This window comes from Coregonus lavaretus (assembly GCF_964263955.1).
Source record: "Coregonus lavaretus genome assembly, chromosome: 23".
Lineage (NCBI taxonomy): Eukaryota > Metazoa > Chordata > Actinopteri > Salmoniformes > Salmonidae > Coregonus > Coregonus lavaretus.
In genome coordinates, this window is record NC_140010.1 from 24,298,443 (window position 1) to 24,325,376 (window position 26,934).

Here is a 26,934-nt window from a genome sequence, read left to right on the forward strand (position 1 = left end):
ACAGTATGTTCCCCACTAGAAGTATTAAAAGGGTCACTCCCATTGTGCCAAACTCAGGTGTCACTCAAAAGTTTTTCTCCAAGTCACCAACTTGTACCTGCTTCTTTCAAAAGTACAAAATTCAATATTGGCAAAAAAGCTTGAATTACGAAAACATTAGTCTTTAGGTTTGCCATTGGCCGTTTAAAGGTGCAATATGCAGAAATCGCTCCGCAATTTCCTGGTTGCTAAAATAGTCCGCCTAATTTCGGTTTACGTGACAAAACAAGCACTCAGAGTGTAGAGAATCATTGTACCATCTAAACTGCTGTGAAATATATTTTCAATAAACAAAAATATTGTATTTTCAGCTGTTTGAAGCTGGTGTACAAAACCGAAAGTAAAAGAAGCAAAAACAAAACTTAAGAACGGAAAGCATAGAAATAGTGCACATACTGTAGAACAGATCTAAAGCTTCTTAAACTTGCTTTCAATGAGAATGATATATCTATAACTTCGATGTGAATGTGGTCGGATCGCCCAAAAAGTTACATATTGCAGCTTTAAATTAAACCAATTGAGTAACTCCACTCAATGTAACTTAAATAGCTCGGTGTCATGTCAAAATAAATGTTGAAACCTCTCTAATCATTCATAATCTGGGGAATATTACCCCTCCCTTGCATTAAGGCAATCAGGTCCATAATCTCATTATAAAGTACACTGCATGTGTAATAGACTCCCACAGTTTATGAGAATGGTGTTTCTTTGGAACCCTTTTATGCCTTGATTGACATTTTGGTACTTCAAGAAAGAACACAAGTCAGTGCTTCATTCCTTTTGATGTCTTGGAATGACTAATGTCTTCTCCAAGGGTTGAGAGATCACTGGGAATGTCCAGGTCAGCATCTGAAGATTGATACTGTATGAAATGTAATAAGGATTCCAGAAGAGGAAATGGGGAAAGCTGTACCTTACCCTCAATAACCTGGAAACATCTGGACACTGGTTCTAATTGAAGAGATGAGCCCAAGAACTCTCTGTACATTTTATCTTGTAACATCTTTCAATCTTTTTTTATTTGCCTTAAGAACTCTCTGAAGGCTGCTGTTCATGAATTGCCATAAATTACAAGACCGTCTCACTCTTTCCAAGGGACAAAAATATTCCTAACCACTGTTGCTCTGTTTGGGTGTCCAGAATTTGCTCTCTGTTGTACAGTATATGTGAGACTGCATATACATTTCATATTCTTTCACTGCACCCAGTTGAGCCTTCCTAACCCAAGAGTCAAATAAAAGCATGTGGATGTAATACGGTTTGACACCTATACCGACAAACTACTGAGACACTGCAGTCTGCAGACACAAAACTCCTTTGCTAATGACAGCACAATATTATTTCACATGCTGTGCTTGACTGTGATTATTTCCAAAATATGAATGCAACACAGCCAATGTATTTTAGAATAGGCCTAGGTATACAATTTGAATATTTATTTAGACTAGAATTAATATAAAATTAGATTTTAAAAAGTAGACTTCATTTTGATTATTTTCAAGAAGTCAAAGACACTTTTTTTTGTCATTTAGCAGACGCTCTTATCCCGAGCGACTTACAGGAGCAATTAGGGTTAAGTGCCTTGCTCAAGGGCACATAAACAGATTTTTCACCTAGTCGGCTCTGGGATTAGAACCAGCGACCTTTCGGTTACTGGCACAACGCTCTTAACCACTAAGCTACCTGCCGCCCCATGCATATTGGCAAGATCCACACACAGTCATTTTCAATTGATGTTCAACAAAGGTGCTCGTATAGCTACTACCTCTCTTCAAGGGACTAGTCTAAGCGCCAGCTCAGATGTTGTCATGGAAACCATTCACTGGCACATAACCTCTCGGTGCTCTATCTCTGTAGAAATGCCTGACAAACAAACCAAGCAATCCTGTGCTTGATGTCCAGGATAGATTTCACAGGAGAAAACTGGTGGAGAATTGTGGGCTTAAGATTGGTCATCAAGTTACCTACCTACTTACCTATTACCCTGGAGTTCAACTCAGCCTTGCAGCTTCTTTGTAGCACAAATAAGTATTTTAGTACTATAATATACAGGCGCAGGAATACATATTAGGGGTTCTATTACTCCACCCAACACAAACACGTATATCCAGTGGGGGAAAAAAGTATTTAGTCAGCCACCAATTGTGCAAGTTCTCCCACATAAAAAGATGAGAGGCCTGTAATTTTCATAATAGGTACACGTCAACTATGACAGACAAAATTAGAATTTTTTCTCCAGAAAATCACATTGTAGGATTTTTTATGAAATTATTTGCAAATTATGGTGGAAAATAAGTATTTGGTCAAAAACAAAAGTTTCTTAATACTTTGTTATATACCCTTTGTTGGCAATGACACAGGTCAAACGTTTTCTGTAAGTCTTCACAAGGTTTTCACACACTGTTGCTGGTATTTTGGCCCATTCCTCCATGCAGATCTCCTCTAGAGCAGTGATGTTTTGGGGCTGTCGCTGGGCAACACGGACTTTCAACTCCCTCCAAAGATGTTCTATGGGGTTGAGATCTGGAGACTGGCTAGGCCACTCCAGGACCATGAAATGCTTTTTTACGAAGCCACTCTTTCGTTGCCCGGGCGGTGTGTTTGGGATCATTGTCATGCTGAAAGACCCAGCCACATTTCATCTTCAATGCCCTTGCTGATGGAAGGAGGTTTTCACTCAAAATCTCACGATACATGGCCCCATTAATTCTTTCCTTTACACGGATCAGTCGTCCTGGTCTCTTTGCAGAAAAACAGCCCCAAAGCATGATGTTTCCAACCCATGCTTCACAGTAGGTATGGTGTTCTTTGGATGCAACTCAGCATTCTTTGTCCTCCAAACACGACGAGTTGAGTTTTTACCAAAAAGTTATATTTTGGTTTCATCTGACCATATGACATTCTCCCAATCCTCTTCTGGATCATCCAAATGCACTCTAGCAAACTTCAGACGGGCCTGGACATGTCCTGGCTTAAGCAGGGGGACACGTCTGGCACTGCAGGATTTGAGTCCCTGGCGGCGTAGTGTGTTACTGATGGTAGGCTTTGTTACTTTGGTCCCAGCTCTCTGCAGGTCATTCACTAGGTCCCCCTGTGTGGTTCTGGGATTTTTGCTCACCGTTCTTGTGATCATTTTGACCCCACGGGGTGAGATCTTGCGTGGAGCCCCAGATCGAGGGAGATTATCAGTGGTCTTGTATGTCTTCCATTTCCTAATAATTGCTCACACAGTTGATTTCTTCAAACCAAGCTGTTTACCTATTGCAGATTCAGTCTTCCCAGCCTGGTGCAGGTCTACAATTTTGTTTCTGGTGTCCTTTGACAGCTCTTTGGTCTTGTCCATAGTGGAGTTTGGAGTGTGACTGTTTGAGGTTGTGGACAGGTGTCTTTTATACTGATAACAAGTTCAAACAGGTGCCATTAATACAGGTAACGAGTGGAGGACAGAGGAGCATCTTAAAGAAGAAGTTACAGGTCTGTGAGAGCCAGAAATCTTGCTTGTTTGTAGGTGACCAAATACTTATTTTCCACCATAATTTGCAAATAAATTCATTAAAAATCCTACAATGTGATTTTCTGGAGAAAAAAAATCTCAATTTGTCTGTCATAGTCAACATGTACCTATGATGAAAATTACAGGCCTCTCTCATCTTTTTAAGTGGGAGAACTTGCACAATTGGTGGCTGACTTAATACTTTTTTCCCCCACTGTATACAAAAGGGATGTAACCTCTACACAGGACCCGAAAATCCCTGGTCAACGAAGAGTCCGGGATGTCCACCGCAGGAACCCAGCACCACTCCTCTGGGCCGTACCCCTCCCAGTCGATGAGGTACTGGAGACTCCCCGCCCGATGCCTCAAATCCAGGAATTCACGGACCGAGTACGCCGGTCCTCCCTCAATGTTCAGAGGACATTAATCCTCCTAAGGACTTTAAACGGTCCCACAAACCGCGGGCTCAGCTTCCGGCAGGGCAAGCGGGTGGAGAGCCAGACCCGGTTGCCTGGAGAGAAAACAGGCGCCTCACTGTGGTGGCGGTCGGCCTTTGCCTTGTGCCGACGCACTGCCCACTGGAGACGAGTATGCGCAGCTTTCCAGATCTCCTCAGCGTGCCCAAACCACTCGTCCACCGCAGGGGCCTCGGTCTGGCTCGGATGCCAAGGTGCCAGGGCCGGCTGATACCCCAACACGCACTGGAAAGGAGAGAGGCTAGTGGAGGAGTGGCGGAGGGAATTCTGCACGTACTCAGCCCAAGGTAGAAAATCCGCCCACTCCCCCGGCCGGTCCTGACAGTAACACCTCAGGAACCTGCCCACTTCCTGATTGACCCCCTCCACCTGCCCATTAGCTTGAGGACGGTACCCGGAGGTGAGACTGACCGTGACCCCCTGGCGTTCCATGAACTCTTTCCATACGCGTGAGGTGAACTGAGGATCACGGTCTGACACAATGTCCTCCGGGATCCCATAGTGCCGGAAGACGTGCGTAAAAAGAGCCTCCGTGGTTTGCATGGCCGACGGTAGCCCAGGCAGAGGAAGGAGGCGACAAGCTTTGGAAAACCGGTCCACAACGACGAGATCGGTGGTGTTCCCCTGGGAGGGGGGAAGATCAGTGACAAAGTCCACCGAGAGGTGAGACCAGGGTCGTTGTGGAACCGGCAGGGGAAGGAGCTTTCCATAAGGGAGGTGTCTGGGTGTCTAGACTGGCCACAGATGGAGCAGTAAGAGACGTAAACCCGGACGTCCCTAGCCTAGGTGGGCCACCAGTACTTCTCAGTCAGGCAGGCGATGGTACGGCCTATCCCAGGATGACCCAACACAGGCGGCGTGTGCGCCCAGGAAAAGAGGCGGTCCCGCACACCCGTGGGCACGTAGGCACGGTTCTCTTGGCACTGTGCAGGTGTGGGTTCCGTACGCAGGGCCTGCCGTATGTCGGCGTCCACGTCCCACACCACTGGCACGATGATACGGAACGGAGGGAGTTTGGGCCTGGGTTGGAGCAGAGGAATTACCTGGCTTGTCACCTCCTCGCCTATTAGTGGATAGAGGGCAGGTTGGGGAGAAATGACCCCTTTCTCCACCATAGGATTCCTCCTACGCTCTGACTCGGACAAATGTGCAGAGCCCACCTCCATTGGCTCTGGCCACGGAGTAGGTGTAGCCATGGGCTCTGGATTCCGTGCAGGTCTTCGTCGGGACCGCAGGAGGTTGTCCAACCGGATCGCCATGCTGATGAGCTGGTCGAGTGACAGGTTGTCATCACGGCAGGCTAACTCCATCTGTTCCACCTCCTGCAGTCCACTGCAGAACACGGTGACTAGAGCCGACTCGTTCCATCCAGTGGATGAGTCGGTGGGTGAGTGAGTGGTTGGGTGTGTGGGTGGGTGTATATGCTGTATTTGCATGCATGCCTGTACTTGTCAGTGTGTGTGAGTGTGTGGTGGTTTTTGAGAGCCCTGGGCATTACTAAAAGGGAACCAATTATATCCTATTAAAAATGGCTTCAAACTCTTGCATGTGTTCTGTTAACGCTACATTAGTAATAAGGACACATTAAGCATTTATAGACTGTGGAGATTGAGGTGTAAACACCTGAAGCAGCATTTATCCTGAAGTTGACTAATTACTTTAAATCTGGGTAAAACCCTGTCATTGGAAGACTGATATCCCATTGCTATTGCTACTCCAAATCTGAATGCTAGCAACAAAATGAACTAAAATGTTTTTTTTGTGCAGCATTTGGAATTAAAACAATACATTGGCTAGGGCTGGAATTTCTGATTACTGTACAGAGCTGAAATCACACACATAAGAGTTGGTTCCTACTAATTTATGGAGCATAAAGGTAAGAATGACAAAGAATTTCAATAATCCTCAAATGCCAACTGGCTTATAACAACAACTTTGGGATGGTGATTTAAAGATAGAACCCTTAATTGAAACAATAACAAAGCCAACACCCCGCCTCTGTTTTGGTTAAAAACTGAGGGATGGGCCTAGAGAAATGCAACCACTCTAAAATTCATAGACAGAGCTGTGGATGCAAGGACTGACCATCGTCTTCGAGCATAAATGGTTATACATAATATATAATTAATTTTCAAGTCCAAAAATGTACATAGCAATTAAGGATTCTAGCTTTATCTCTGGACTAAGCATTTATTATTCAGAGTGGCTACGGATACGGAGTTTCTGTATCCCAATTTGACCAGGCAAAAAATAAGGATATTTCTGCGCATGTGCAGGATTTATTTTACGTAGCTGAGTGCCCACTCCGCTGCCAACATAGCTGCTGTGCTGAGTGTTCCGCTGCCGCGCCCCCATCTTTAATCGCCTTTTTCTGGCCACTGATGTAGCCTACAAACTTCACGTGGGACACAAAACTGTTCAAACTATTGCATTCCCCTCAGTGGGTTATTAAGCATAAGTGCGATTTCCTACAAACTTCATGTTGTACACAAAACTGTTCAAACTATTGCATTTCATGCCTCAGTAAGCATTAGCAATTCCATGTAATTTTTTCAGGAGGGGAGTAGGCTACATGCAGCTATTTACATGTTTTACACAAAATACGTAATCGACATGTTTGTACAAACTTTGTTGTCAGTATTGCAAACATAAGCGCGACACAAACAGGCAGTCTACCGATTTCATGTTCTTCTTAGCTAATGAGTTACATGCAGCTATTTACTCTCGCCACGATATCAGCATATACATATATGGCATAACTATGGCACCGGGCGATGCAAAGCGAACTCATCCATTTTCAGACTCTTTTCACACACGGCTGCCTAGAACATTCGGCTACCCAGAGGTGGAACAAAGCAAGACACAGCTGCAGTCTAATTAGCGATGTAATGTATTTTTTTTCATCATCATCATCGCACACATTGGCTAAGCTGCCCAGGAGGCAGACAGGCAGTCAAGCAAGTAGTGTTATTTTTTCAGGAACTACGATATGGCAGCAACTATAAAGATTAGCCTACATCATCACACAAAACGCTGATTGTTTTTTCTCCAAAGTGTAGGGACTGCGTCCTGCTTGTGCAACTGTAATATCCGTTACAACAGACAGACAGAGAAGGTTGTAGCCTTCATACAATATGAGCAGCAGCTACGTTAGAAAAACGAATGTGTGTGTAAAATAACACATGCGCAGAGCGTGATCCGGATCCTTAGCTTTAAGAAATAGGTTTCCGGAGGGGCGAGCAGGGGCATGGGCGAAACCTCCGTATCCATAGCCATGGCCTTTATTATTAATATCAGGGTGCACACATAACTTTGCAAATGCTCTCAGTTGCATGTCGCATATGTATTAACAAAAAATCCCTATGCATGTTCATAATGATGGGATCGTGTGAACCATTGTTAATTCCCCAGATGTAGGCTATACCACATGATTCCATTAATTCACTTGTAATACATCAGCATCTGCATGTGATGCCATCCAGCATATGGGGAGAATCAGCGGCTGTCAGAGTAAATACAGAGAAATCTCCCTCCCAAAGGTTGATTTATTAGCTCATCGGAGGATGAAGGTACAGTACAGCTCTATACTACTGGGTAAAGTTGATATAAGACTAGGGGTGTATCCCAAATGGCACCCTGTTCACTATATAGTGCACTACTTTTGATCAGAGCCCATAAGGCCCATAGCAGTAGGGTTCTATTTGAGACGCAACCCATAGCAGTAGGGTTCTATTTGAGACGCAGACCATAAGTAAGGTTATAACATACCTCTATTGAAACTATTAAATTAAATTAATTAAATTAAATTAAAGGTGAATCCAAGATGGCGTAGCAGTGCAGTCCTGTTTTTGTCGTGTGTCTGTAAATAGCCTGTAAATACCCAGTTTTTTTGTATTTTTCATACATATTTCCCTATCAGACTTTTCATCCTTCTACAAAATATACTTTCCTGCAACCCGCTTCACTCAATGTGGAACGGATTCTATTATTGACTTACCTTTTATCTAGAATCTCCAGTTGAAACTAGCTAGCCAGCTAACTAGCTACTTGCTATTAGCCACAGTTAGCGGTATTTCACCCAGAACATTGGATTTTTCTGCCGGAATAATTTAATCACTGGACATTAATCACCGGATCGCAACTAGCTAGCCGCAACCGAATGGATGTTGCTGTTTGGCTAATCACCACTGCCCCCGATGCAAGCACCAGTTAGCCTCGAGCTAGCCTAGAGCCAGGCCCATATCCCGGCTATCTACCTCTCGGTCTACCGGACGGGAGTAGCCAGCTAACTAGCTACTTGCTATTAGCTACCGTTAGCGGTTTTTCACCATTGTCCGTGGCCTGCACCACCTACCAGCCAGCTCTAGCCTGGACTATTATTCGGCCAGTCTGCACTGTCTGCACAGTGCGTTATCGACCCAGAACATATCGTTTTTTCTGCCGGAATCACTGAATCACTGGACCTTTAACACCGGATTCATCGCTACCAGCTAGCTGCAACAAAATTGCCGTTGTGGTTTGGCTAATCAACCTGAGCTAGCTTTGAGCCAGGCCCATGGGATGAGCCAGGCCCATCTCCCGGCTATCTACCTCTCTGTCAACCGGACGGGACCACCTAGTGTTGACACGGAGCCTCGCCGATCCAACACAACTGGTCTGCCGACGAAATCGTCTGATGTGGTTACAACAGGCTTCCCGTTACGACGTCGACCACGAAGATTCCATCTGCTAGCCCCGGCCCGCTAGCACACACTAGCCGTGGCCTCTTGCTCGCTAGTGCTTTAGCAGCCCCCGAACTACCTCCGAACTACCTCCGAACTATCCTATTGTTGTTCACCGGACCTTATGATAACTCAGCTATACAGCTGATGCCTGCTGGACTGTTCCTTTTTACGGTACCGCATCCTGTTTATGTTTAGCCTCAGCCCAAACTGTGTCGCCATTACCAGCTGTTGTCTTAGCTCTCTCAAATTACACCTGTGATTTCTTTATGCCTCTCTCCCATGTCAATATGGTTTGCTTATTGCTGTTTCGGTTATTTCTTATTGTACTATTTCACTGTAGATCCCCCAGCCCAGCTAAACCTGCCTTAGATAGCTCTTTTGTCCCACCCCCCATATTTACATTTACATTTACATTTACATTTTAGTCATTTAGCAGACGCTCTTATCCAGAGCGACTTACAGGAGCAATTAGGGTTAAGTGCCTTGCTCAAGGGCACATTTACGTCATTTAGCATACGACTCACAAATTGCGACTCACAAATTGGTGCATTCACCCTATAGGCAGTGGGATAACCACTTTACAATTTTTTTTTGGGGGGGGGGGGGGGGGGGGTAGAAGGATTACTTTATCCTATCCCAGGTATTCCTTAAAGAGGTGGGGTTTCAAATGTCTCCGGAAGGTGGTGAGTGACTCCGCTGTCCTGGCGTCGTATACCCGGAGACCGACTCAATCGGTGCCTCCAGTGATGCTATCTCTTTCATTGTTACCCAACGCTTAGGTTTACCTCCACTGTACTCATATCCTTCCATATCCTTGTCTGTACATAATGCCCTGAATCTTTACTACAACGCCCGGAAATCTGCCCACTTTATTCTCTGTACCCAACGCACTAGAAGACCAGTTCTTAAAGCCTTTAGCCGTATCCTTATTCTTGTCCTCCTCTGTTCCTCTGGTGATGTAGAGGCTAACCCAGGCCCTGCAGCCCCCAGTATCACTCCTACTCCCCAGGCGCTATCATTTGTTGACTTCTGTAACCGTAAAAGCCTTGGTTTCTTGCATGTTAATATCAGAAGTCTCCTTCCTAAGTTTGAGTTATTCACTGCGTTAGCACACTCCGCCAACCCTGATGTTCTAGCAGTGTCTGAATGCTGGCTTAGGAAGGCCACCAAAAATATTGAAATTTCCATCCCCAACTATAACATTTTCCGTCTAGATAGAACTGCCAAAGGGGGTGGTTGCAATCTACTGTAGAGATAGCCTGCAGAGCTCTATCATACTATCCAGGTCTGTGCCCAAACAGTTTGAGCTTCTACTTCTAAAAATCCACCTTTCCAGAAATAAGTCTCTCACTGTTGCCGCTTGCTACAGACCCCCCTCAGCCCCCAGCTGTGCCCTGGACACCATATGTGAATTGATTGCCCCCCATTTATCCTCAGAGTTCGTACTGCTTGGTGACCTAAATTGGGATATGCTTAACACCCCGGCCATCCTACAATCCAAACTAGATGCCCTCAATCTCACACAAATTATCAACGAACCTACCAGGTACAACCCTACATCCGTAAACATGGGTACCCTCATAGATATCATCCTGACTAACTTACCCTCTAAATACACCTCCGCTGTCTTCAACCAGGATCTCAGCGATCACTGCCTTATTGCCTGCGTCCGTAACGGGTCCGCGGTCAAACGACCACCCCTCATCACTGTCAAACGCTCCCTAAAACACTTTAGCGAGCAGGCCTTCCTAATTGACCTGGCCCAGGTATCCTGGATGGATATAGATCTCATTCCGTCAGTAGAGGATGCCTGGTTGTTCTTTAAAACTAATTTCCTCTCAATCTTAAATAAACATGCCCCATTCAAAAAATACAGAACTAAGAACAGATATAGCCCCTGGTTCTCCTCAGACTTGACTGCCCTTGACCAGCACAAAAACATCCTGTGGCGTACTGCATTAGCATCAAATAGCCCCCGCGATATGCAACTTTTCAGGGAAGTTAGGAACCAATATACACAAGCAGTTAGGAAAGCAAAGGCTAACTTTGTAAATGAGAACTTGTTCTCAACTGGCTTACCTGGTTAAATAAAGGTTAAATAAAAAATTTAATAAAATAAAAACATGGGCTGTGACTCACATTTAATTGGCAGAGCAGACTCTTTGGTGTTTGTCCCAACATTTTACCCAAGCAATGCATTATGGGTTATGAAACGTGGAAATAAATCCACAGGGAAAAGCACACACAGGATATCAAAGTTATATGCTTAGTATTTTCATTTAGAGCCATCACCTAAACACCGTGTTTATGTGATGGCTCTAAATACATTAAAATACTAGGCATATAACTTTGATATCCTGCATTTGTTTTTCCCTGTAGATATATTTTTACATTGACTCTTTTTGGAATTAGCACCACAAACATCTACTTGGAACAATTTATTATAATCCTGGCTGCAAGGACTTTTGTTTGAAGTTATGAAATGTGGAAAAAATATCCTGGATAGTGTAGTGGTGTCATACTCCATTTTTCAGCAAATATTGTCTTAAGCAAACTAAGTGAGCATACTACTGTCATTACTAGGGATGTGCATCTTACCCTTTCAAGACGATTCTATACGTATCTAGATACATGGGCTCCGATACGATACAGGAACTGTATGTTTAGATACACTAACATAGCACTAACATTTGCCATTCTAAATAAAAAATCTGCTGCTGATGGAGTGGGCCTCTATGAGCTGGATTTGTCTGAGCTGACTTTTCTGCGTGTGTGTGTGCGTAATATATGCAACTTGTCATTTTTGCAGATGAAGTGTTTGAGCTAGTAATGTATTAATATTTAACTTAAAAAATGAACTATGACATAGCCTTCAGAAAGTATTCAGACTCCTTGACTTTTTCCACATTTTGGTACGTTACAGCCTTATTCTAAAATTGATTTTTCCCTCATCAATCTACACACAATACCCCATAATGACAAAACAAAAACAGGTTTTTAGAAATGTTTGCTAATTTATCAAATAAAATAAAATATTACATTTACATAAGTTTTCAGACCTTTTACTCAGTACTTTGTTGAAGCACTTTTGACAACAATTACAGCCTCGATTCTTCTTGGGTATGACACTACAAGTTTGGCACGCCTGTATTTGGGGAGTTTCTCCCATTCTTCTCTGCAGATCCTCTCAAGCTCTGTCAGGTTGGATGGGGAGCGTTGCAGCACAGCTATTTTCAGGTCTCTCCAGAGATGTTCGATCGGGTTCAAGTCCGGGCTCTGGCTGGGCCACACAAGGACATTCAGAGACTTGTCCAGAAGCCACTCCTACGTTGTCTTGGCTGTGTGCTTAGGGTCGTTGTCCTGTTGGAAGGTGAACCTTCGCCCCAGTCTGAGGACCTGAGCACTCTGGAGCAGGTTTTCATCAAGGATCTCTCTGTACTTTGCTCCGTTCATCTTTGCCTCAATCCTGACTAGAATCCTAGTCCCTGCCGCTGAAAAACTTCCCCACAGCATGATGCTGCCACCACCATGCTTCACCATAGGGATAGTGCCAGGTTTCCTCCACACGTGACACTTGGCATTCAGGCCAAAGAGTTCAAAATTATTTTCATCACACCAGGGAATCTTGTTTCTCATCGTCTGAGAGTCTTTAGGTGCCGTTTGGCAAACTCCAAGCGGGCTGTCATGTGCCTTTTACTGAGTGCTGCAGAGATGAGTGTCCTTCTGGAAGGTTCTCCAATCTCCACAGAGGAACTCTAGAGCTCTGTCAGAGTGACCATCGGGTTCTTGTTCACCTCCCTGACCAAGGCCCTTCTCCCCCGATTGCTCAGTTTGGCCGGGTGGCCAGCTCTAGGAAGAGTCTTGGTGGTTCCAAACTTTTTCCATTGAAGAATGATGGAGGCCACTGTGTTCTTGGGGACCTTCAATGCTGCAGAAATGTTTTGGTACCCTTCCCCAGATCTGTGCCTCGACACAATGCTGTCTCTGAGCTTTACGGACAATTCCTTCGACCTCATGGCTTGGTTTTTGCTCTGACATGCACTGTCAACTGTGGGACCTTATATAGACAGGTGTGTGCCTTTTCAAATTTTATATTTACATTTTAGTCATTTAGCAGACGCTCTTATCCAGAGCGACTTACAGTTAGTGAGTGCATACATTTTTTTTTCTTCATATCATATCCAAATCATGTCCAATCAATTGAATTTACCACAGGTGGACTCCAATCAAGTTGTAGAAACATCTCAAGGATGATCAATAGAAACAGGATGCACCTGAGTTCAATTTTGAATCTCATAGCAAAGGGTCTGAATACTTATGTAAATAAGGTATTTCTGTTTTTTCTAAAAACCTGTTTTTGCTGTTCACACCACTCCAGCCGACACTTGGCATTGAGCAAGGTGATTTTAGGCTTGTGTGTGGTTGCTCGGCCATGGAAACCCATTTCATGAAGCTCCCGATGTACAGTTCTTGTACTGACGTTGCTTCCAGAGGCAGTTTGGAGATAGTTTAGTGCCTAATATAAGGGGATAAATACATAGTTTCCTGATCTTTCATATATCTCTCGGATATAGGACAGACACTTCAGAACAAATTTCCTTTAGATTTTTTTGGGGACTGACTATCTGTTGTTCCATGTAGTGAATCTGTTTTTCAAAGTGTTTCTATTGGCAAAAAGCAGTAATGCTAAATTCAATGTTTCATCCAATCTATTTTTTTTTTATACCTTAAGGGGTCTAAAAATTATGAATCAAATATCTAAATAATCATTGGTATGACCATCTTAACTCTTTGACGCCCTTTGATGTGACCAGTTTATTTTGGGATGCAATGTTCAGACATTCACAGAAGTGGTGACAGCATAACACAATCATCCAATGCGGAAAATATAAGCTACATTAGTCCTAGCGCTGAGATTGAGCTAATACAAGCGGTCATATTTATCTAACTCTCGGCTGACAGAAACCATAATATGAATTAGCTAATATAAATGACTATTTACAATTCATCACATCACGAGTGAGCTCACCATTGATCGAAATAATAGAGTAAAGCACTCTCTAAAAATCTAAAGTCATCCGACGATGGGTAGTTTGTGTACGCCGCCATGTTTGTTTTTTCGGGTCAACCAAAGATAAGAAGAGGAGACAAGATGAGTTTGGTCTGTTTTCAGTATGCATGTTGAAGGGGGTGTGTCATCTACCATCATTCACTTCCCTTCATTCACTTCTGGAAGTTTACTCGAAAGATGCGTGAACCATCCCTCACCTCATTTTATTATAACATCTTTGGTGTGACAGACATTTACATGACACCCAGAATGCATTGTATAATGTCAACAAACATGGTGCCACACATACAGTGGGGAAAAAAAGTATTTAGTCAGCCACCAATTGTGCAAGTTCTCCCACTTAAAAAGATAAGAGAGGCCTGTAATTTTCATCATAGGTACACGTCAACTATGACAGACAAGTTGAGGAAAGAAAATCCAGAAAATCACATTGTAGGATTTTTAATGAATTTATTTGCAAATTATGGTGGAAAATAAGTATTTGGTCACCTACAAACAAGCAGGATTTCTGGCTCTCACAGACCTGTAACTTCTTCTTTAAGAGGCTCCTCTGTCCTCCACTTGTTACCTGTATTAATGGCACCTGTTTGAACTTGTTATCAGTATAAAAGACACCTGTCCACAACCTCAAACAGTCACACTCCAAACTCCACTATGGCCAAGACCAAAGAGCTGTCAAAGGACACCAGAAACAAAATTGTAGACCTGCACCAGGCTGGGAAGACTGAATCTGCAATAGGTAAGCAGCTTGGTTTGAAGAAATCAACTGTGGGAGCAATTATTAGGAAATGGAAGACATACAAGACCACTGATAATCTCCCTCGATCTGGGGCTCCACGCAAGATCTCACCCCAGAACCACACGGGGGGACCTAGTGAATGACCTGCAGAGAGCTGGGACCAAAGTAACAAAGCCTACCATCAGTAACACACTACGCCGCCAGGGACTCAAATCCTGCAGTGCCAGACGTGTCCCCCTGCTTAAGCCAGTACATGTCCAGGCCCGTCTGAAGTTTGCTAGAGTGCATTTGGATGATCCAGAAGAGGATTGGGAGAATGTCATATGGTCAGATGAAACCAAAATAGAACTTTTTGGTAAAAACTCAACTCGTCATGTTTGGAGGACAAATAATGCTGAGTTGCATCCAAAGAACACCATACCTACTGTGAAGCATGGGGGTGGAAACATCATGCTTTGGGGCTGATTTTCTGCAAAGGGACCAGGACGACTGATCCGTGTAAAGGAAAGAATTAATGGGGCCATGTATCGTGAGATTTTGAGTGAAAACCTCCTTCCATCAGCAAGGGCATTGAAGATGAAACGTGGCTGGGTCTTTCAGCATGACAATGATCCCAAACACACCGCCCGGGCAACGAAGGAGTGGCTTCGTAAGAAGCATTTCAAGGTCCTGGAGTGGCCTAGCCAGTCTCCAGATCTCAACCCCATAGAAAATCTTTGGAGGGAGTTGAAAGTCTGTGTTGCCCAGCGACAGCCCCAAAACATCAATGCTCTAGAGGAGATCTGCATGGAGGAATGGGCCAAAATACCAGCAACAGTGTGTGAAAACCTTGTGAAGACTTACAGAAAACGTTTGACCTGTGTCATTGCCAACAAAGGGTATATAACAAAGTATTGAGAAACTTTTGTTATTGACCAAATACTTATTTTCCACCATAATTTGCAAATAAATTCATAAAAAATCCTACAATGTGATTTTCTGGATTTTTTTTCTCAATTTGTCTGTCATAGTTGACGTGTACCTATGATGAACATTACAGGCCTCTCTCATCTTTTTAAGTGGGAGAACTTGCACAATTGGTGGCTGACTAAATACTTTTTTCCCCCACTGTATCCTCCAAACACCGGCTTCTCGGGTATTATCACTTAATTGGAACTCACGTGTTAAAAAGTTTAAACAATCCCATTTGTTATTTACATTTAGTCATTTAGCAGACGCTCTTATCCAGAGCGACTTACAGTTAGTGAGTGCATACATTCATTTTTTTCATACTGGCCCCCTGTGGGAAACAAACCCACAACCCTGGCGTTGCAAGCGCCATGCTCTACCAACTGAGCTACAGGGGACTGTAAGTTATCTTAGAACCACCCCTCCACAAAAAAAAAAAATATGCAGCTTCTCAAGCATGTTTTTTCCAGAGAAAAAGTTTGCCTACTTGCATGAAGAATATGGAATTGTGTTTAATTCCCCAGCTGTCACACCCTGGCTCTGGGACTCTATATGTTGAGCCAGGGTGTGTTCATTCTATGTGTTAGATTTCTATGTTGGTAGTTCTAGTTGTGTTTATTTCTATGTTGGCTAGAGTGACTCCCAATCAGAGGCAACGAGTGTCAGCTGTCGTTGGTTGTCTCTGATTGGGAGCCATATTTATACTGTCTATTTTCCCTTTGTGTTAGTGGGTTCTTGTTCCGTGTTCGGTCATTGTTACCGTGGACTTCACGAGTCGTTTCTTGTTTTGTTGATTGTGTTCTATTCTCACTAAAGATAATAAAGTTAAACATGTTCGTTCATCACGCTGCGCCTTGGTCTGTTCAATACGACGATCGTGACAGAAGAACCCACCAAGTAAGGACCAAGCAGCGTGTCCCGGGGCAGAACTTGGACTGGACATGGGAGGAAGCGCCGGGAAAGGCCCTGGCGAAAGAGGAGCAGCGGCGTCAGCAGTGTCAACGTCGGACAGGCGAGAGGCAACCCCAGAAATTTTTTAGGGGGGGGCACACGGCATGGACGACGGGGCTGACTGAGGCAGAAAAGGGGCGGATTCAGAAGGCCACCAGGTTACGGGGGCCACTGGTCAAAGCAGGGAAGGAAGGTGTAGAGGCACGGCGAGAGGTACTGGGGTGTGTTACCAGTCCGGTCCGGCCCGTTCCAGATCCCGAGGTAGAGCCAGTGGTGTGTGTCCCCAGTACGGTCCGGCCTGTTCCGGCACCTCGCACCAAGTGTACGGTGCGCGTCGCCAGCCCGGTCCGGCCTGTCCCTGCTCCTCGCACCAAGCCTACGGTATGCGTCGCCAGCCCGGTCCGGCCTGTCCCTGCTCCACGCACCAAGCCTACGGGGTGCGTCGTCAGCCCAGTCCGGCCTGTTCCTGCTCCACGCACCAAGCCTACGGTGTGCGTCGCCAGCCCAGTCCGGCCTGTCCCTGCTCCACGCACCAAGCCTACGGGGTGCGTCGTCAGCCCAGTCCGGCCTGTCCCTGCTCCACGCACCAAGCCTACGGGGTGCGTCGTCAGCCCAGTCCGGCCTGTTCCTGCTCCACGCACCAAGCCTACGGTGTGCGTCGCCAGCCCAGTCCGGCCTGTCCCTGCTCCACGCACCAAGCCTACGGGGTGCGTCGTCAGCCCAGTCCGGCCTGTTCCTGCTCCACGCACCAAGCCTACGGTGTGCGTCGCCAGCCCAGTCCGGCCTGTCCCTGCTCCACGCACCAAGCCTACGGGGTGCGTCGTCAGCCCAGTCCGGCCTGTTCCTGCTCCACGCACCAAGCCTACGGTGTGCGTCGCCAGCCCAGTCCGGCCTGTCCCTGCTCCACGCACCAAGCCTACGGGGTGCGTCGTCAGCCCAGTCCGGCCTGTTCCTGCTCCACGCACCAAGCCTACGTGTGCGTCGCCAGCCCAGTCCGGCCTGTCCCTGCTCCACGCACCAAGCCTACGGGGTGCGTCGTCAGCCCAGTCCGGCCTGTCCCTGCTCCACGCACCAAGCCTACGGGGTGCGTCGTCAGCCCAGTCCGGCCTGTTCCTGCTCCACGCACCAAGCCTACGGTGTGCGTCGCCAGCCCAGTCCGGCCTGTCCCTGCTCCACGCACCAAGCATACGGTGTGCGTCGCCAGCCCGGCCCGGCCTGTCCCTGCTCCACGCACCAAGCCTACGGGGTGCGTCGTCAGCCCAGTCCGGCCTGTCCCTGCTCCACGCACCAAGCCTACGGTGTGCATCGCCAGCCCAGTCCGGCCTGTCCCTGCTCCACGCACCAAGCCTACGGGGTGCGTCGTCAGCCCAGTCCGGCCTGTTCCTGCTCCACGCACCAAGCCTACGGTGTGCGTCGCCAGCCCAGTCCGGCCTGTCCCTGCTCCACGCACCAAGCATACGGTGTGCGTCGCCAGCCCGGCCCGGCCTGTCCCTGCTCCACGCACTAAGTCTACGGTGCGCGTCGCCAGCCCGGCCCGGCCTGTTCCTGCCACTTGCACCAAGTCTACGGTGCGCGTCGCCAGCCCGGCCCGGCCTGTTCCTGCCACTCGCACCAAGCATACGGTGCGCGTCGCCAGCCCGGCCCGGCCTGTTCCTGCCACTCGCACCAAGTCTACGGTGCGCGTCGCCAGCCCGGCCCGGCCTGTTCCTGCCACTCGCACCAAGTATACGGTGCGCGTCGCCAGCCCGGCCCGGCCTGTTCCTGCTACTCGCACCAAGTCTACGGTGCGCGTCGCCAGCCCGGCCCGGCCTGTTCCTGCCACTCGCACTAAGCCAGGGGTGCGAGACGTCAGCCTGGTAAGGCCCGTTCCTCCTCCACGCACCAAGCCAGGGGTGCGAGTCGTCAGCCTGGTAAGGCCCGTCCCTCCTCCACGCACCAAGCCAGGGGTGCGAGTCGTCAGCCTGGTAAGGCCCGTTCCTCCTCCACGAACCAAGCCAGGGGTGCGAGTCGTCAGCCTGGTAAGGCCCGTTCCTCCTCCACGCACCAGGCCAGGGGTGCGCGTCGTCAGCCTGGTAAGGCCCGTTCCTCCTCCACGCACTAAGCCCGGGGTGCGCGTCGTCAGTCCAGCACAACCCGTGCCTGGGCCACCGGTGCCTGGGAAGGTACCGGTCAACTGCTCCACTACGGAGCTGAAGCTAACCGCTCCTGCTACGTCCAGTTCAGCTCCAGCCAGCGGGGCCAGACTGGACCAGGGGCGCTATGGGGGGTTTATTGGAGGGTGGTGGTCAAGGCCGGAGCCAGAACCGCCGCCGAGGAGGTATGCCCGCCCAGCCCTCCCCTGTTTTGCTCTAGTTGAGGCGCGGTCGCAGTCCGCGCCTTTAGGGGGGGGTACTGTCACACCCTGGCTCTGGGACTCTATATGTTGAGCCAGGGTGTGTTCATTCTATGTGTTAGATTTCTATGTTGGTAGTTCTAGTTGTGTTTATTTCTATGTTGGCTAGAGTGACTCCCAATCAGAGGCAACGAGTGTCAGCTGTCGTTGGTTGTCTCTGATTGGGAGCCATATTTATACTGTCTATTTTCCCTTTGTGTTTGTGGGTTCTTGTTCCGTGTTCGGTCATTGTTACCGTGGACTTCACGAGTCGTTTCTTGTTTTGTTGATTGTGTTCTATTATCACTAAAGATAATAAAGTTAAACATGTTCGTTCATCACGCTGCGCCTTGGTCTGTTCAATACGACGATCGTGACACCAGCGGAACATTCATTAAAAGTTTACTTTACTTTACATGGGGATTGATATATCAGATAAACATCACTTTGTGCTATGTTTGTTGCATTATTCTAACCACTGGTTGATGTGTGCTGCTAAAATACAATAACATTTGGAATGCTAGTGTATGTTGTTGCTGTATGTGTCTTGCTGGAGTCAAATTCAATTTCCCCTTGTTGGATTAATAAAGTTTATTTGATTAAATTCTAAATTGGCTAGAAAGGTCTTATGTTACAAAAAAGTAATGGAAAAGCAATTGAATACAAGTGAGCAGCTACCATAATCACAGAAGAAGCACTGATACAGCAGTATGACCAATCATGCTACTCCTGCTAGCTGTAAGCATACAGTATACCAAAACAATGGCTGAATATAACTATTAGAATGATATCATATTGGCCTGTAACAATACAGGTCCTACAGTAGGACCAATGCCAGAGCTAATTTTGGCATGCTATGCATTCTAGCTGTAAACAGACACTAAATCAATACCTGGATATCAGTATTAGAATGATATCATACTGGCCTATGACAACACTATACTACTGTTCTTTTGCTGAACTCCAAATGTTTGCCAAGACGACTCAACTAAGTGCAGGCTCTGTGAAGTCATGACACCTCTGTCACCAGGATGATACTGCAAAGGGAACCTGATAGGCCAGAAATAACTGTCACAACTTAAGGCAGAAACTTTACCACAGCTAGGCTACATCCCAAACGGCACCCTATTCCCTATTTAGTGTACTATTTTTGAGCAGGGCCCATAAAAGTAATACACTATACAGGGAATAGGGTGCCATTTAGGATACATACCTAGTCCCACATCACACTTCCTAGCTGCACAGATTGTCCTGCCATGTGAATAGACAACCCCATTCAAAGAGTCCTTTCCGTCAAATCAGCACCATGGACAGCGGCCAGAGTTATAAACAGAATACATTTACATTTACATCATTTAGCAGATGCTCTTATCCAGAGCAACTTACAAATTGGTGCATTCAACTTATGATAGCAAGTGGGACAACCACTTTTTATTTTTTTTATTTTTTATGGGGGGGTGGGGGAGGGGGGGGGGGGGGGGGTAGAAGGATTACTTTGATACTATTCCAGGTATTCCTTAAAGAGGTAGGGTTTCAAGTGTCTCCGGAAGGTGGTCAGTGACTCTGCTCTGCCTGTTATTTCCCCTTCCCCATGAGAATGGAAGAACATTTTTAATAGTGGACTTTTAACCATTTACTTACTTTGTGATCATGTAAAAATGAACATTACTTAAATGTATTGTTGTTTATATTATTGTTGGAGTGGGTATCAATATCAAGGCTATTCTAAAGAGTTGAGTCTACAATCTAGGCTAGTCTATACATTGTAAACATCACAGGTTGTAGTGATATAGCTCTACACCTGTTAACACCCCCAGCATGTAAACACATATGTCTATGAATATCAGTGAGGTAATAGGATCTGCAAATAGCTTGAATATTTTGTACATACATTCCTTTACTTGAGTGAGTGGCAATTCATCATCAATAGGCTCGCGGCCTGCACTTTCAGCTATCAATGCTAGTGATTGATAGTACATAACAAACCTGAAACCAGCAAAGTTGTTGTAAAATGCCAATTTAATTTTGGTATTACTAGTTATTATGGTCGTTTATGTTTGCCATGCATAGGTCTACAGTGCTGATTCGCGTTTGAAATAGGCTTATTGTCGTCATGTTTATCTCGACATGTAGCCTACTCACTGTACACTGTGAAATTATTAGGAATCTTAGCTTGGCCTAGTGTGTATTTTATTGTATGAACTGATCTCACGTGTAATAATGGACATGGCGGAAACCGTTTTCTAATAACAATAATAAACAATTAATGAAGCATGGGCATGGCAAGTGGGGATGCTGAAGGTTGAGACATCCAAACTCACCTAGGACGAAAAAAGGGAGCTCGGTGTTTTCTAGATCGTCCACGACGACTATTTCCCCCGGAAAATCATTTCTGACGGTGAACAGAAGCTTGGGCTCGGAAGCCGATGGACTATGCATGATGCTCAGGTCATTTTCCCTCAAAAACGGCAGTGCAGACACCGTGACGCTTTTCATTTTGCATTCCATATCTTGGGAATGGTCCTCGTCGGCATTCAAACCTTGAATATTAGCAGCTTTGAAGGCACAAATCCATGCGAGCGAGAAAAGCAATCTCAGACCCATCATCATGCCCGGCATCACTGCTGCTTCGTATCCCCCTCTAGTCTCTGTTCAAACTAGCTTCACTTCAATACGGGCTGCCTGCAGGAGGAAGAGGAGCAAGGGGGATGAGCTTGCAAAGCACACATTTCCGGGTTGCTGAGCGCAGAAAATAAACGCCTCTTATTTCGCATAAATCCCCAAATGCTCTGTCACATGGTTAAAGATTATTTTTGATAATTTCAATGCTGTTTAGGAGTGTGATTGCGGGGAAGGAAAATAGACCCAGCACTACTGACCCCAATATTGGAATTGTCCACATCAAGCCATTGGAAATGCTGCTCAACTGTCTGGGAGCCCACTAGACTAGCGCAGTATGAGATACTGTTCATTCGCGCCAAAATGTTCATAGGTGTTTATTATAGGCTTCAGTTATAACATGTATTTATTTAGTCGTCTTTTGTATTTGTATTTGTTGACTACAGTGTAAATATATTTCTTCATGAAAAAATATGAAACTTTGAATAAGTAGGCATACACGTGTATGTTAAGGCTACAGCAGTATTTGCCTAAAAACATATGAGAGACAAATCTGCATATCATAAAGGTTAAACACATCATATCAAAATCCCCAAATAAGATCAGACAGTCACCATCTGCCTCCACATATTGTGAGGATTTGCAATGGTCCAAACAAACTGTCAGTATTAATCTGAAAACATCAGCCTTATGTTTTATTACAGAATCTGCCTTCTCAATAAACCCAGAGGTAACTCCAGTATGCTAGGTCACCCAAAATGAAAATAGTAAATTATGGATTACCCTACCCCTTGCTGTCATTGAAACATGAAAAGTAAACAATCAATGAATATCAGGAGGACTGGATGGAATAAACACTGCATAACTCAAACTATCACAGACACCATGCATATATTAATGCGATGGTTAATGCGATATTCATTAGGAAATAAAGTTTGCATGGGGTTTTGCACAGCCTCTAGTCTGATAACCATGGCAGTAGAAAGAAAGAGAGCATCTGAGTGGCAAGTGGCAGGTGCAGAGAGAGAGAGAAGGCACAAAGTCTGATTCTAAGAATGATCTCCCTGTGTAATATTGAGCTCCTTCCAGCAGTCGAGCAAGGCTTTAGCAAACTGTATAGCGGTTCTGTCATTAAAGGCCACACAATTGTTTTCCAGCTGTTACCTGCAACATAATTGAGCTCTCAGGGTGGGAGAGAGCGAGACAGCACCATCACAATCACCATCTCAGATTCTATGATATCCCATCTTTTTGGGTGATCTTTCAGCAGCACATGGCTCATGGGCATGTTATTGCGGTCTACAGTGTCTACTGTATGTCCCCAAATGGAACCCTATTTCCCTATATGGTTCACTACATTTGACTAGAGCCCTATGGGCCCTTGTCAAACATAGTGCACTATAAAGGGAAAAGGGTGCCATTTGGGAAACAGTCAGTTTGTGGATTATTGTTGTCCTCATATTGATACACCCCTGGAGATGAGCAGCACCAGCATCAGGTTTTTATTTTCTTCCCTAACACTCTGGAGTGTCATAGATCCGGTTATTAAGAGATATTTAGTTATTGAAATGAATCTGGGAGATGAAAATACAATTTTTCCAGTATAGGAATTAGTCATTTGTGTGCTTGCTATAATGAGCTAATTTGATTTTATGCTCAAACCTTCACCTATACATTAGGCTACTCTGTTCTCATAGAAATCACATGGTTGTTTACATGGTTAGTTTTGACTGCCAAATACATTGGGTGTGCTTCATTTGCTATCAAACCCACATCTACACCTCAACTTCTTCACATACTGGGCAGCAAAATGTGTGGCCAACAGTTATTGTATTTAGCTGAAAAACTACATAAAAGTGCCTTCGGAAAGTAATCAGAACCATTCTTAAATGGAAGAAGTTTGGACCCACCAAGACTCTTCCTAGAGCTGGCCGCCCGGCCAAACTGAGCAATCGGGCGAGAAGGGCCTTGGTCAGGGAGGTGACCAAGAACACGATGGTCACTCTGACAGAACTCTGGAGTTCTTCTGTGGAGATGGGAGAACATTCCAGAAGGACAACCATCTCTGCAGTACTCCACCAATCAGGCCTTTATGGTAGAGTGGCCAGACGGAAGCCTCTCCTCAATAAAAGGTACATGACAGCCTGCTTGGAGTTTGCCAAAAGGCACCTAAAGACTCTCAGACCATGAGAAACACGATTCTCTGCTCTGATGAAACCAAGATTGAATTATTTGGCCTGAATGCCAAGCGTCACATCTGGAGGAAACCTGGCACTATCCCTTTGGTGAAGCATGATGGTGGCAGCATCATGCTGTGGGGATGTTTTTCAGCGGCAGGGACTGGGAGACTAGTCAGGATTGAGGGAAAGATGAACGGAGCAAAGTACAGAGATATCATTGATGAAAACCTGCTCCAGGGAGATCAGGTTCACCTTCCAACAGGACAACGACCCTAAGCACACAGCCAAGACAACGCAGGAGTGGCTTCGAGACAAGTCTCTGAATGTCCTTGAATGAACTTGAACCCGATCGAACATCTCTGGAGAGACCTGAAAATAGCTGTGCAGCAACGCTCCCCATCCAACCTGACAGAGCATGAGCGGATCTGCAGAGAAGAATGGGTGAAACTCCCCAAATACAGGTGTGCCAAGCTTGTAGAGTCATACCTAAGATGAATCGAGGCTGTAATTGCTGCCAAAGGTGCTTCAACAAAGTACTGAGTAAAGGGTCTGAATACTTATGTAAATGTGATATTTCCATTTTTTTTTTTTTTTACATTTGCAAACATTTCTAAAAACCTGTTTTTGCTTTGACATTATGTTGTATTGTGTGTAGATTGATGAGGGGGGGGGGACTATTTAATCAATTTTAGAAAACAGCTGTAACGTAACAAAATGTGGAAAAAGTCAAGGGGTCTGAATACTTTCCGAATGCACAGTATAATCACAGATATAAAATATATTGGTACTGTATGTCAAAACTAAATATGTTAAAATCCTATCAAATATTGTTCTTTAGAGGTTCCTACACAAGTACATATTTTTCTTTTTCAACATGCAAAATAATGAAATGTAGCTGACCCTTTGCTCACACCATGCGCTGACGTCGCTCTGTTTCCTGAAAAAAATGCCCCTTCCCCAATTGTTACATCATGCCAACTTCTGCATCTCATTGGATTGTTTACATTTTTGTCATTTAGCAGACGCTCTTATCCAGAGCGACTTACAGGAGCAATTAGGGTTAAGTGCCTTGCTCAAGGGCACATCGACAGATTTTTCACCTAGTCGGCTCGGGGATTAGAACCAGCGACCTTTCGGTTACTGGCACTACGCTCTTAACCACTAAGCTACCTGCCGCCCCGGCATGTTTATAAACATGACATCACTTATTGTCATGTGTAGGCATTTAAAAAATAAGAATATTATCACGTTTCAGGTATAAATGCATGGCTGAATTGGCCCATTGCGGCAGAGCCTGTAGCAAAAATAATGAAAGCCTATAGTTACAGCAATTCATTTACATTTACATTTACATCATTTAGCAGACGCTCTTATCCAGAGCGACTTACAAATTGGTGCATTCAACTTATGATAGCAAGTGGGACAACCACTTTTTTTCATCTTTTTTTATGGGGGGCTGGGGGAGGGGGGGGGGGGGTAGAAGGATTGCTTTATACTATTCCAGGTATTCCTTAAAGAGGTAGGGTTTCAAGTGTCTCCGGAAGGTGGTCAGTGACTCCGCTGTCCTGGCGTTGTGGGGGTGCTTGTTCCACCATTGGAGTGCCAGAGCAGCAAATAGCTTTGACTGGGCTGAGCGGGAACTGTGCTTCTGTAGAGGTAGGGGAGCTAGCAGGCCAGAGGTGGATGAATGTAGTGCCCTAGTTTGGGTGTAGGGTCTGATCAGAGCCTGAAGGTAAGGAGGTGCCGTTCCCCTCACAGCTCCGTAGGCAAGCACCATGGTCTTGTAGTAGATGCAAGCCTCAACTGGAAGCCAGTGGAGTGTGCGGAGGAGCGGGGTGACATGAGAGAACTTGGGAAGATCGAACACCAGACGGACTGCGGCGTTCTGGATATGTTGTAGGGGTTTAATGGCACAGGCAGGGAGCCCAGCCAACAGCGAGTTGCAGTAATCCAGACGGGAGATGACAAGTGCCTGGATTAGGACCTGTGCCGCTTTCTGTGTAAGGTAGGGTCGTACTCTGCGAATGTTGTAGAGCATGAATCTGCAGGATCGGGTCACCGCTTTGATGTTAGCAGAGAACGACAGGGTGTTGTCCAGGGTCACGCGAAGGCTCTTTGCACTCTTGGAGGAGGACACAATGGAGTTGTCAACCGTAATGGCGAGATCATGGAGCGGGCAGTCCTTCCCAGGGAGGAAGAGCAGCTCCGTCTTGCCGAGGTTCAGCTTGAGGTGGTGATCCGACATCCACACTGATATGTCTGCCAGACATGCAGAGATGCGATTCGCCACCTGGTTATCAGAAGGGGGAAAGGAGAAAATTAATTGTGTGTCGTCTGCGTAGCAATGATAGGAGAGACCATGTGAGGATATGACAGAGCCAAGTGACTTGGTGTATAGAGAGAATAGGAGAGGGCCTAGAACTGAGCCCTAGGGGATACCAGTGGTGAAAGCACTTGGTGCGGAGACAGATTCACGCCACGCCACCTGGTAGGAGCGACCTGTCAGGTAGGACGCAATCCATGAGTGAGCAGCGCCGGAGATGCCCAACTCGGAGAGGGTGGAGAGGAGGATCTGATGGTTCACAGTATCAAAGGCAGCGGATAGGTCTAGAAGGATAAGAGCAGAGGAGAGAGAGTTAGCTTTAGCAGTGCTGAGAGCCTCTGTGACACAGAGAAGAGCAGTCTCAGTTGAATGACCAGTTTTGAAACCTGACTGGTTTGGATCAAGAAGGTCATTCTGAGAGAGATAGCAGGAGAGTTGGCTAGAGACGGCACGCTCAAGAGTTTTGGAGAGAAAAGAAAGAAGGGATACTGGTCTGTAGTTGTTGACATCGGAGGGATCGAGTGTAGGTTTTTTGAGAAGGGGTGCAACTCTCGCTCTCTTGAAGACGGAAGGGACATGGCCAGCGGTCAAGGATGAGTTGATGAGCGAGGTGAGGTAAGGGAGAAGGTCTCCGGAAATGGTCTGGAGAAGAGAGGAGGGGATAGGGTCAAGCCGGCAGGTTGTTGGGCGGCCGGCCGTCACAAGTCACAAGATTTCATCTGGAGAGAGAGGGGAGAAAGAAGTCAAAGCATAGGGTAGGGCAGTGTGAGCAGGTCCAGCGGTGTCATTTGACTTAATAAATGAGGATCGGATGTCGTCAACCTTCTTTTCAAAATGGTTGACGAAGTCATCCACAGAGAGGGAGGAGGGAGGGGGAGGAGGAGGAGGATTCAGCAGGTGGAGAAGGTGGCAAAGAGCTTCCTAGGGTTAGAGGCAGAGGCTTGAAATTTAGAGTGGTAGAAAGTGGCTTTAGCAGCGGAAACAGAGGAAGAGAATGTAG

The 26,934-nt window shown here is 46.0% G+C and overlaps 1 protein-coding gene across 1 annotated transcript in view; it reads right to left on the bottom strand.

Moving 5' to 3' along the window:
* Positions 1-21,431, bottom strand: part of LOC311098782 (astrotactin-1-like) — a gene marked incomplete at both ends in the record, with an annotated part of 287,871 nt that extends 266,440 nt beyond the window's left edge. Inside the window, one exon of the mRNA XM_084139347.1 lies at positions 21,134-21,431. Coding sequence (XP_083995473.1) covers positions 21,134-21,431 — 298 coding nt within the window. The remainder of the gene's footprint in view (positions 1-21,133) is intronic.
* Positions 21,432-26,934: the final 5,503 nt, after the last annotated feature.